At 47.6% G+C, this 12,500-nt stretch overlaps 1 protein-coding gene across 3 annotated transcripts in view; it reads right to left on the bottom strand.

The window, feature by feature from the left end:
• gfra2b (GDNF family receptor alpha 2b) overlaps positions 1-12,500 on the bottom strand; it is a 95,345-nt gene that overhangs the window by 27,469 nt on the left and 55,376 nt on the right. For all 3 annotated transcript variants that reach the window (XM_037752649.1, XM_037752648.1, XM_037752650.1), the window contains exon 3: positions 7,157-7,234. In XM_037752649.1, the coding sequence (XP_037608577.1) occupies positions 7,157-7,234 (78 nt within the window). The remainder of the gene's footprint in view (positions 1-7,156; positions 7,235-12,500) is intronic.

The raw sequence follows: 12,500 nt of genomic DNA, 5'->3' as shown, positions 1-12,500 counted from the left end.
CTCATACTATACTAGTAGTTCAACCTCATACTATACTAGTACTACCTCATGCTATACTAGTACTACCTCATGCTATACTAGTACTACCTCATGCTATACTAGTACTACCTCATGCTATACTAGTACTACCTCATGCTATACTAGTACTACCTCATGCTATACTAGTAGTTCAACCTCATACTATACTAGTAGTACAACCTCATACTATACTAGTAGTACTACCTCATACTATACTAGTAGTTCAACCTCATACTATACTAGTAGTACTACCTCATACTATACTAGTAGTTCAACCTCATACTATACTAGTACTACCTCATACTATACTAGTAGTTCAACCTCATACTATACTAGTACTACCTCATACTATACTAGTAGTTCAACCTCATACTATACTAGTACTACCTCATACTATACTAGTAGTTCAACCTCATACTATACTAGTACTACCTCATACTATACTAGTAGTACATTTTCTGACGGGGAACTGAAGCTAAATTAAATAAATAGAGACTGAAGTGGATTTAGAGTCGAGTTACTCTTTAAGTTCACTTCAACAACAGAAAAGAGCCTCATGAATTAGCAGCTCTGAGACCAGCGTGTTGAACAGACACACTGATGATGGAGCTAAGAGCTTCGTTCCCTCAGCGGCTCTGAGACCAGCGTGTTGAACAGACACACTGATGATGGAGCTAAGAGCTTCGTTCCCTCAGCGGCTCTGAGACCAGCGTGTTGAACAGACACACTGATGATGGAGCTAAGAGCTTCGTTCCCTCAGCGGCTCTGAGACCAGCGTGTTGAACAGACACACTGATGATGGAGCTAAGAGCTTCGTTCCCTCAGCGGCTCTGAGACCAGCGTGTTGAACAGACACACTGATGATGGAGCTAAGAGCTTCGTTCCCTCAGCGGCTCTGAGACCAGCGTGTTGAACAGACACACTGATGATGGAGCTAAGAGCTTCGTTCCCTCAGCGGCTCTGAGACCAGCGTGTTGAACAGACACACTGATGATGGAGCTAAGAGCTTCGTTCCCTCAGCGGCTCTGAGACCAGCGTGTTGAACAGACACACTGATGATGGAGCTAAGAGCTTCGTTCCCTCAGCGGCTCTGAGACCAGCGTGTTGAACAGACACACTGATGATGGAGCTAAGAGCTTCGTTCCCTCAGCGGCTCTGAGACCAGCGTGTTGAACAGACACACTGATGATGGAGCTAAGAGCTTCGTTCCCTCAGCGGCTCTGAGACCAGCGTGTTGAACAGACACACTGATGATGGAGCTAAGAGCTTCGTTCCCTCAGCGGCTCTGAGACCAGCGTGTTTGAACAGACACACTGATGATGGAGCTAAGAGCTTCGTTCCCTCAGCGGCTCTGAGACCAGCGTGTTGAACAGACACACTGATGATGGAGCTAAGAGCTTCGTTCCCTCAGCGGCTCTGAGACCAGCGTGTTGAACAGACACACTGATGATGGAGCTAAGAGCTTCGTTCCCTCAGCGGCTCTGAGACCAGCGTGTTGAACAGACACACTGATGATGGAGCTAAGAGCTTCGTTCCCTCAGCGGCTCTGAGACCAGCGTGTTGAACAGACACACTGATGATGGAGCTAAGAGCTTCGTTCCCTCAGCGGCTCTGAGACCAGCGTGTTGAACAGACACACTGATGATGGAGCTAAGAGCTTCGTTCCCTCAGCGGCTCTGAGACCAGCGTGTTGAACAGACACACTGATGATGGAGCTAAGAGCTTCGTTCCCTCAGCGGCTCTGAGACCAGCGTGTTGAACAGACACACTGATGATGGAGCTAAGAGCTTCGTTCTCTCAGCGGCTCTGAGACCAGCGTGTTGAACAGACACACTGATGATGGAGCTAAGAGCTTCGTTCTCTCAGCGGCTCTGAGACCAGCGTGTTGAACAGACACACTGATGATGGAGCTAAGAGCTTCGTTCCTTCAGCGGCTCTGAGACCAGCGTGTTGAACAGACACACTGATGATGGAGCTAAGAGCTTCGTTCCCTCAGCGGCTCTGAGACCAGCGTGTTGAACAGACACACTGATGATGGAGCTAAGAGCTTCGTTCTCTCAGCGGCTCTGAGACCAGCGTGTTGAACAGACACACTGATGATGGAGCTAAGAGCTTCGTTCCCTCAGCGGCTCTGAGACCAGCGTGTTGAACAGACACACTGATGATGGAGCTAAGAGCTTCGTTCCCTCAGCGGCTCTGAGACCAGCGTGTTGAACAGACACACTGATGATGGAGCTAAGAGCTTCGTTCCCTCAGCGGCTCTGAGACCAGCGTGTTGAACAGACACACTGATGATGGAGCTAAGAGCTTCGTTCCCTCAGCGGCTCTGAGACCAGCGTGTTGAACAGACACACTGATGATGGAGCTAAGAGCTTCGTTCCCTCAGCGGCTCTGAGACCAGCGTGTTGAACAGACACACTGATGATGGAGCTAAGAGCTTCGTTCCCTCAGCGGCTCTGAGACCAGCGTGTTGAACAGACACACTGATGATGGAGCTAAGAGCTTCGTTCCCTCAGCGGCTCTGAGACCAGCGTGTTGAACAGACACACTGATGATGGAGCTAAGAGCTTCGTTCCCTCAGCGGCTCTGAGACCAGCGTGTTGAACAGACACACTGATGATGGAGCTAAGAGCTTCGTTCTCTCAGCGGCTCTGAGACCAGCGTGTTGAACAGACACACTGATGATGGAGCTAAGAGCTTCGTTCTCTCAGCGGCTCTGAGACCAGCGTGTTGAACAGACACACTGATGATGGAGCTAAGAGCTTCGTTCTCTCAGCGGCTCTGAGACCAGCGTGTTGAACAGACACACTGATGATGGAGCTAAGAGCTTCGTTCTCTCAGCGGCTCTGAGACCAGCGTGTTGAACAGACACACTGATGATGGAGCTGGATACACAACCCTAACCCTTTAACCATCTCCTGGCTGCTCTACCAGCGTAACACAACTGTTATTGGTCCCAGTGCAAATCTTTAACAGCCCTTTATCTCTCTCTCTCCAACGCCACCAGACTCCATTCACAAAAACAGTAATTTAACCTCTCAGAACAGAGGAGCTGGTCCACCGCTGCATCCATCCGGTAGTTAGTTTGTGTTATTGTGTGACTTTCTGATATATATTTATATAAACTGGAAACAAAAAAGTTCGGAAACTTGTGTTTGGTGGATTATTTCTCTGTTGTATCAATGCTAATGGTCATTGTATTTTACATGGTTGGAAAGCCTGTTTATTTACCTTCGCAATGATGTCACACTTGTAAGGATCATGTATTTGTGGGATGAGCAGCACAGCTGATGATGTGGGGAGCGCCCAACAAACATTTGCCAAAATGCTCCGTCAATGGTAAACAGTGTATTCTCCTGTTGATGTTGACTCTTGTTGTGAGTTGTTTGGTGGATGATTGAACTCTCTATCAGTAACAAGGAACAAACAAGACATATTGATTGGTTGAATCCACCGTCAGGAGCCTCAGTAGCGGTGGAAGATCCATACGCAGCCACAACAGCCTGGCACCTCCTCCTCATGCTGGTCACCAACCTGGTCACACGTTGCTGTGGGATGGCGTTCCATTCCTCAACCAGGATTGGTTGCAGGTCAGCCAGCGTGGTTGTGTTGGTCACTCTAACACGTACAGCACGCCCAAGCTGATCCCACAAGTGTTGAGTTGGGTTGAGGTGTGGACTCTTGGCAGGCCGTTCCATTCTCTCTCCTCCCACATTGTGGAGGTAGTCTGTGATAACCCTGGCTCTGGGGGGGGGGGGCGTTGTTTCTTGGAGGATGAAGTTAGGTGCCAGATTGTGGAGATATGGGATCACCACTGGCTGCAGAATCTCATCCCGATATCTCCCTGCATTGAGATGGCCTTCAATGATGACAAGCCTTGTTTTACCAGTGAGGGAGATGCCCCCCCCCCCCCCACACCATGACACTGCCCCCACCAAAAGCTGTTACTCCATCGGTTCAACAATCAGCAGAGCGTTCTCCACGTCGTCTCCATACTTTGACCCTGCCATCCAACTTTGGCAGACAGAACCTGGACTCATCACTGAACATGACATTCCCCCACATGTTCAGGTTCCATTGTCTGTGTTGTCGACACCAGCGCCAACGGGCCTGACGGTGAAGGGCAGTCATTGCAGGCTTCCTGGTAGCCTTATGAGAATACACTGTTTACCATCAGCAGAGCATTTTGGCAAATTTTTCTTGGGCGCTCCCCACATCATCAGCTGTGCTGCTCATCCCACAAATACACGATCCTTACAAGTGTGACATCATTGTGAAGGTAAATAAACAGGCTTTCAACCATGTAGAATACAATGACCATTAGCATTGATACAACAGAGAAATAATCCACCAAACACAAGTTTCCGAACTTTGTTTTTCCAGTATATATGTATATATATATATACATATATACATATACAGTGTATTAAAACCTACTTTGACTAACGTTACATAAAGAGCTCCAGTGGGAGGATTCAGACGAGGACTCTCTCGTCTGCAGGAACATTTAGGATTGACTAAAGTTTTGAACTTATCACTGTTAATCCCCAAAGAGCCTGAAGAGGATTCTCACACAATTAACCAGATTAAAAGTCATGTTTTAATTTGGTTGGGACTTTGAAGAAGAGAGCAGCAGCTAAATGGACTTTTCACATCTTTTTACAGGAAACATAAGAAGTAGAGGAAGTCTGGAGAGAAGTCAGGAAACAACTGAAATACTGAGAGAAAAGGAAGTGAGAGAGTCAAAGTGATGTTAAAGTTCCTGTTAGTAACTTGTTCCAGGTATAAATCATTGCTGGTCGGTGTCTCATGGTCTCTCGTGTGTCTCCGCTGTTCAGACTCAAACACAAACTCCAGTGAAGCACCAAAACCTCTTGGTTGTATCTAGTGCAGCCCGTCTGTTAAACAGTGTTGGCCGCGGTCGGAGGACGCGGGGGAGACCGTAGCTTTGGTCTCCAGGTCTCCTCTCACGTGCATGCTGCTCACTCCACACTGCAGAAGAGTTAGTTTAGCTCTGAGAATATCTAGTGAATGTTCAGTGGACGTTTGTGCAGAAATAACTGCTGCAGCTCCTCCAGACCAACAGAGGTTTCCCGTGTCTTGTGAAGTGACGGGGCTCCGCAGAGAGAAACGTTATCGTCTCCCACCAAAACTCCGGCGTCTCCCCCGTTCCCTCCGGCCGCGGTCGGGAGGCTGAGGCGGGAAAAGCCAACACTAGGATCAGCATTGATTCATGGAGAGACCTTGGTCTGGTCAGCTAACATTACTGCCAAGCAGCTGAAATATAGAGTGATATTGTGCTTTTAGCTGACGTGTGTCTCCTCACTGTGTTGAGCGATGCTCCTTCATGTCTATGTAGAGCGAGCACAAGCGCCAGCAACAGGACGCTGACTTTAGTTGACTTAACGGACACAGGTGAAGCTGTTAACAACACATTTAGGATTCTGACTAACAGTCCCTTTAACTACTCTCATATTCATTCTGTAAACTTCTCTTCTAAACATTAACCCTTCCTGTTCCTCTCCCTGAAGAGTTAAATATCCTCATGTTGAATCTGTAAACTTCTCTTCTAAACACACATCCAGATGTTCAGCAGCGGTCCGTCACGCTGAGTCTTCCCTCTGATCCATTCTCTCCGCTGTTTGTGTGAAACATGCTTTAATGTGTTGCTGCTCTTTCTGCTGCCGCTGCTGTTCAACTCTCTGCTCTATTATCCTCTTATCTCCTCCTCCCTCCTTCCTCTCCTCTCTGCTGCCTCTTTATCTGCTCACTCCCTCTATCTCCACATCATATCCTCACATTCCTCCAGACAGGTGATGTGACACGCTGCCAGCAGCTCCAACCAACATGTCATCATACATGTGCACCATGTTTTCTATAGAAGGAATCAGGATCGAATAAATATTCATCTCTCCGTTTTGTTCAGATTTTATAAAATAAGGTCCCGTGGTGGTCACAGGAAGAGGCGGGGCTTCACCTCTCTAAGGACGGGGCTTCACCTATCTGGGGGCGGGGCTTCACCTCTCTAGGGGCAGGGCTTCACCTCTCTGGGGGCGGGGCTTCACGTCACCACGTCTCCTGATCACTCAGTTTAATAGTGAATCAGACGGGTTTATAAGTTAAAGGAGAGCTCATACAGACGCTGAAGGGTGCGTCTGTATCACACGGCGAGGGGGGGGGGGTGCGTGACAAAGCGAATGAGAGCGTGGCTATCTGGCGCCCAGCGGGCTGTACCGGCTGATATATGGACAATAAATATATAATAAAATATAAACAAAGGTTATCTCTCTGCCCTTTAAATAACGAGACTCCTCCGTGTTGGATGGGAAACAGGTTTTAATCAAAGGACACACACATGCACACGCACACGCACACGCACACGCACACACACTTTCATGCACTCACAGATGGAGCGGCAGCGAGGGCTGTTCAGTTCATCTTAATCAGCGGAGGAGCCGCTGAGATTTGTATTCTTCCTGTAATCCCCCCCGACACATCCAGAGACATCCAGAGACATCCAGAGACATCCAGAGACATCCCATCAGTCACTGCTCTAACCTTAATAAGTGTGTGTGTGTGTGTGTGTGTGTCAGCTTGCTCAATAACACACACACTTATCAAGGCAACACAATCTGTCCTTTCCTGTAAAAATATACATTATACTAAATACTTATTTATTCCCGAATAATACGTCTATATATATATATATATATATAATATATATATATATATTATATAAATACATAGTCAGTTCAGGTTTAAGGTTTTTATAATATCATTTTTATTTATTTTTATAATTTTTATGTTTCTATGAAGTTGGACAATTGATCACTGAGACTACCTTATTTACCCAATCAATCAATCAATCAGTCAATCATTGAGAACTTAGGCATAAAAAACAGCATACAGTATATATATACATACAGTATATATATACATACTGTATATATATGTATATATGTATATATGTGTGTGTGTGGTTAACCCTGAAAACGTCATTATTATTTGAACCCTTTATTCACTGAAGCTGAGGTTGTTTCTGTGAGGACCAGGTACACACACACACACACACACACACACACACACACACACACACACACACACACACACACACACACACACACACACGGCAGCCTACCTGAGATGATGGAGGCGTGTCTGAACTCCTCTGAGAAGTGAATCGGTTCGTATGGAGACGTCTCGTAAAACTCTTCCCCTGAAAAACAACGGAGAAGAGATCAGCTACACAACACACACACACACACACACACACAGCTCAGTGTGCGATGCCAGGTACACACCGGACCATCTGCTCTACCTGGAAACCTTCAAAGTCAAACTGTCTGAGTTGTTGTCAGGAAGCTTCAGCAGCATTGATCTCAGTTCAGCTCCACAAATACACCAGAACCACAAATACAGGGACGGGAGTCACGGGACCTTGGACGAACGTGACACAACAAGTCAACGTTACTTTTCATTTCACAGGACATGAAGAGCGTCTCCGGGCTGGAAGTCTGAAAGTTGAAGTCCTGTCATCTAACATTCATTAGCAGCATACTGATGTTTAATAAATGCTTTCTAACAGCCTGTGATGTTGTGATCAGATATGAGGAGTGTTTATTAATGTGCAGAATGTGTATAGAACTCCTTCTGGATGCTGAAAGAGGAGAGTTAGAGTAAACTGTTCTCAGAGCAGCGGCGTAAAGTCGACTCCAGAGAGCCTGAATGTGGCGTTGAAGCAGCAACAGCTTAGCTTCTCCTCAGCAGGTGATCAAAGAGCTTGTTTTCTCTTTACCTCCAACAGGAAATGGACGGAGGATTATGGCAGATCGCTGCCGGCATCCGGCGTTTCCCTTCATCCTGCAGGTAAACACTCAGCAGAGAGTAGCTTATTCACCCTGACGTTCCCACCGCCGTCTCCGGCAACGCCGTCGCCGGCAACGCCGTCTCCAAACTAACAACTCCTGTTGTGTTTTGTCTTTAATCTCTGAACCACACGTTGATTCCCTAATGTCCTGTTTCATTTCTCTGCCATCATCTGCCCCCCCCCCCTCGCATCATCTGGGTGGGATTTAACAGCCAGGCGCCCCCCCCCCCCACTGCTGCTGGCTCAGCTCCTGTCTACAGTTACAGAGAAGAGATCATCACATCCTGCAGAGCTAAAGCTAACTGACTCTGACACTGAGAAATCACTGAGAGATCCCAGAGAAATCACTGAGAAATCACTGAGAGATCACTGAGAGATCACTAAAAAATCACTAAGAGATCACTGACTCTAGCACAGACAAATCACTGACAAATCACTGACAAATCACAGAGACATCACTGAGAAATCACTGAGAAATCACTAAGAGATCACTGACTCTGACACTGAGAAATACGACTTCATGAGAGACAAACAAGGCAGCAATAAGACGTTACGGAACACGTTGCGTAAAACAACAACGTTGCGCAAAACGTTGCGTCGTTATTCTGTAGAGTCCAAAATTTAGATATTATTCGATGAATCTGAAAACTTTTCACGGATCTTCTGGCAGATTTCCCCGGACCCCTGGAGGTCCCCGGACCCCACTTTGAGACTCCCTGGTCTAGAGGAAGGAGTCCTACTCAGGGTCTCTGTAAATAACCGCTGATCTGAGAGCAACCTGTTGCTGTGTAATGTTAGAACTATAGATCGCTGCTGAGGGGAGATTAAAGGACTGATATATATATATATATATATATATATATATATATATATATATATAGAGGTACTGGAAGTATCGAAGACGCTAGAGCTCTGATTACTGGAGGAGGAGGAGGAGGAGGAGGAGGAGAAAGAGAGAGTTAGTGTGAACGTCAGGATTATATGAGTGTTCAGTAGGAAGCGTCGTTGTTGTCGCTGGCGTTGGCGTTGTCGTTGTCGTCGGAGTTGTCGGCATCGTTGTCTTCTTCGTCGTCGTTGTCGTTATCGGTGATGTTGTCGTTGTCGCTGGCGTCATCCTTGTCGTTGTCGCCGCTGTCCTTGTCGTTGTCGGTGTCCTTGTCGTTGTCGCGTTGTTGGTGTTGGCGTTGTCGTTGTTGTTGTTGTGGTTGTTGTTGTCGTTGTCGTTGTCGTCGTTGTTGTTGTCGTCGTTGTTGGTGTTCTTGTCGTTGTTGTCGTTATTCTTGTCCTTGTCATTGTTATTGCCGTTGTTGTTGGCGTTGTCGTTGTTGTTGCCGTTGTTGTCGTTGTTGTTGTCATTGTCGTCGTTGTCGTCGTCGTTGGTGTTCTTGTCGTTGTCGTCGTTATTCTTGTCCTTGTCATTGTTATTGCCGTTGTCGTTGTTGTTGGCGTTGTCGTTGTTGTTGGCATTGTTGGCGTTGTCATTGTTGTTGTTGTTGTCGTTGTCATTGTTGTCGTCGTCGTTGGTGTTCTTGTCGTTGTCGTCGTTATTCTTGTCCTTGTCATTGTTATTGGCGTTGTCGTTGTTGTTGGCGTTGTTGTTGTTGTTGGCATTGTTGGCGTTGTCATTGTTGTTGTTGTTGTCGTTGTCATTGTTGTCGTCGTCGTCGGTGTTCTTGTCGCTGTCGTCGTTATTCTTGTCCTTGTCATTGTTATTGGCGTTGTCGTTGTTGTTGGCGTTGTCGGTGCAGAAAGCAGACAGCAGACAGCAGATGTTTTCCATCCCTCTGAGAGTAATGAAAGGCTCAAGTGTGTTTTGAATTATGCTGATTGCATTACATGATTTTGAAGAAAAGACCGCCCCTTTAATTGTGAGGCCACGGCGGCTCCTAACGGCGAGGAGACGGCGCTCCGATGTGAGCAGCTGCTGACAGGAAGCTGTGCTGCACTGTAGTCAAATCTGCATCCGTGTGTTTAGTGGTTCACATGTAGAAAGAGAGAGTTAGTGTGAATGTGCTGAGTCGACCTCCTTCCTCCTCCTGCTCGTCTCCGGTTTCACCTCCTCGTTAAATTATTACTGACGGAGGAGAGAAGAGCTCCTCCACCTCCTCCCTCTGATCAGTTCACCTCCACCCTCTGAAACGCACTTTAACACACTTTCTACCCCGTCCTCTGATCAGGTCACCTCCTCTTTCAATTATTACTGACGGAGGAGAGAAGAGCACCTCCACCTCCTCCCTCTTCACCACCATGACAGAAACACCTCAATAATAACCGGTGTTCTTGGTGCCTGAAGATGATCTGAGTTCATCGTCTCCAGTAAACTGACTTCCTGTCATGTGACAGCAGAAGAAATGAAACTCTCTTTTCTCCGTGTGATGACGGAGCGCCGCTCGTCTCCGGAGGAGTCAGCGAGGAGGAGGAAGTCTCTCCGGCGTGAAAAACCTCCAATATGAGAGGAGTAAATGAGGCGTGACAGCAGGAGATGTGATTGTGTCTTCTACATATTCACACTCGTCATTTAAACACACATTCATCTGTCCACATCTCCGTCTCGCTCTGCTGCTGCTGCTGCTGCTGCTGCTGCTCGCCGCTCGCCACACTGACGCTTAGCGATGAGTCAACAGCATCAACGCAGGCGTCTCTCTGTGGAGCAACGCTAATCAGCCTCATTAGCCCGCATGCTAAATACCTCGCTCATTAGCCCACATGCTAAACACATCAGTCATTAGTCAGGCTGGGAAATTAGCCCTTTATTTGACTGCATGCTAAACACCAACGTCAGAGTCTTCAGTCAATGCTAAACACCAACGTCACAGTTAAACGTGTCATTAAGAGGCTGAACTCGGAGCTCCTCCGTGATTACACTCCAGCTACTAGACACAATACTGACAGGCTGAAACATTAGCATGCATGCTAAACAGCTTCAGTCAAACAGCTTCAGTCGATGCTAAGTGTCCTGATCCATCAGCTAAAGGATCTGCAGCTAATCACTGAAACACTGACTGCTCACTGTGAGCCTGAACCGCTCTTTCTAACCACTGCTCTTTCTAAACGCTGCATCGTAAAGAAACAGCTGAATTTGGCCGTTTAAATGAGTGAATGAGGTTAAAACAGCTCTCAGAGACTAACTCCGGGTTTCTGATGTGAACTTTCAGTTCTTCATGTGTTTCCTGAGAGTCAGCTGAACGCCCTCTGTTCTCGCCGTGTATCGTCGTCGGCGGTCTCAGCGGGTGACAGAGCGCCGTGTATCGTCGTCGGCGGTCTCAGCGGGTGACAGAGCGCCGTGTATCGTCGTCGGCGGTCTCAGCGGGTGACAGAGCGCCGTGTCTCGTCGTCGGCGGTCTCAGCGGGCGACAGAGCGCCGTGTGTCCATGGCGCTGCTTTGGTCCCAGCAGGAGCTCCTTCAGGTGAAGGAATCCGTCCTCCGGGGACAGATTAGACCAATCCCTGTCAGATTACTGAACACCTCCTCACTGCTCACTCACATTAAACCGTCATCATACAGCTCCGTGTCCTCACAGACTCACAGAGACAACAATGAGAGCCGTTGGATCATCGGTCACGCTCCGATTCACCGCTGCAGTCCGTGACTCTGTCCCTCAGAGGGATTAAACCAATGAGAACTCTTCTTCTCAGCAGTGGCATGAATGGATTTAAATCTTTCACCTGAATCTCTCCACGAAGCTGAAACTAGTGCTGAGTCACCGTTTACAGAGCGAGGAGGAGGAGGAGGTTAACTACGTCTTACAGGCTGTTTCCTGTCATCGGTCCGTCCTCAGAGACCTTATTTACCGTCAGACGGCATCATTTCCTGCTCTGATTGTCTGAAGCAGCGGCTGCTGAAGCAGAAGGAGCTGTTTGACCTGAACAGTGACTCAGGAGAGACGGCGTTTATCTTTAATGTCTCCTCGTCTCCTCCCACAGATCGGAGTTTAATAGAACACCTGTTGGTCCTGGGGAGGTATTTCAGCGTCGCACGGCGAGTCACCAACAAACAGAAGCAGCCAGTTAACCAACGAGCGACTGAACGGACCTTTAAACGGGTTCACTGGTGAAGAACACACTGACTGAATGTTCTACAGATATTCTAACGACAACGTCTGAAGATGCTTTCACATCAGGGACCCGGGCCCGGATCAGAGTCCACATGACCCCAAAGTCCAGTTGGTTTGATTAGTGTGAATGCTCTGAACCGGACCCGGGTTCATCGATCCGTACTGGAGTCCAGTTGAACAGGTGATCTGAAGTACGGTTCATTCCAAGCTTTCACAGCTGCCTGTTTGTTTTACTTCATCACTTTATGAAACATCTGTACCCGGTCTGCGTGACCCGTTTCTATCCCTGTACCACACTTTATGAAACATCTGTACCCGGTCTGCGTGATCCATTTCTATCTCTGTACCACACTTTATGAAACATCTGTACCCGGTCTGCGTGACCCGTTTCTATCACTGTACCACACTTAATGAAACATCTGTACCCGGTCTGCGTGACCCGTTTCTATCTCTGTACCACCCTTTATGAAACATCTGTACCCGGTCTGCGTGACCCGTTTCTATCTCTGTACCACCCTTTATGAAACATCTGTACCCGGTCTGCGTGACCCGTTTCTATC

This window comes from Sebastes umbrosus, chromosome 19 (genome assembly GCF_015220745.1).
Source record: "Sebastes umbrosus isolate fSebUmb1 chromosome 19, fSebUmb1.pri, whole genome shotgun sequence".
Taxonomy (NCBI): Eukaryota; Metazoa; Chordata; class Actinopteri; order Perciformes; family Sebastidae; genus Sebastes; species Sebastes umbrosus.
The sequence above is the reverse complement of the archived record's forward strand: the minus strand, read 5'-3'. Positions and strand labels throughout refer to the sequence as shown.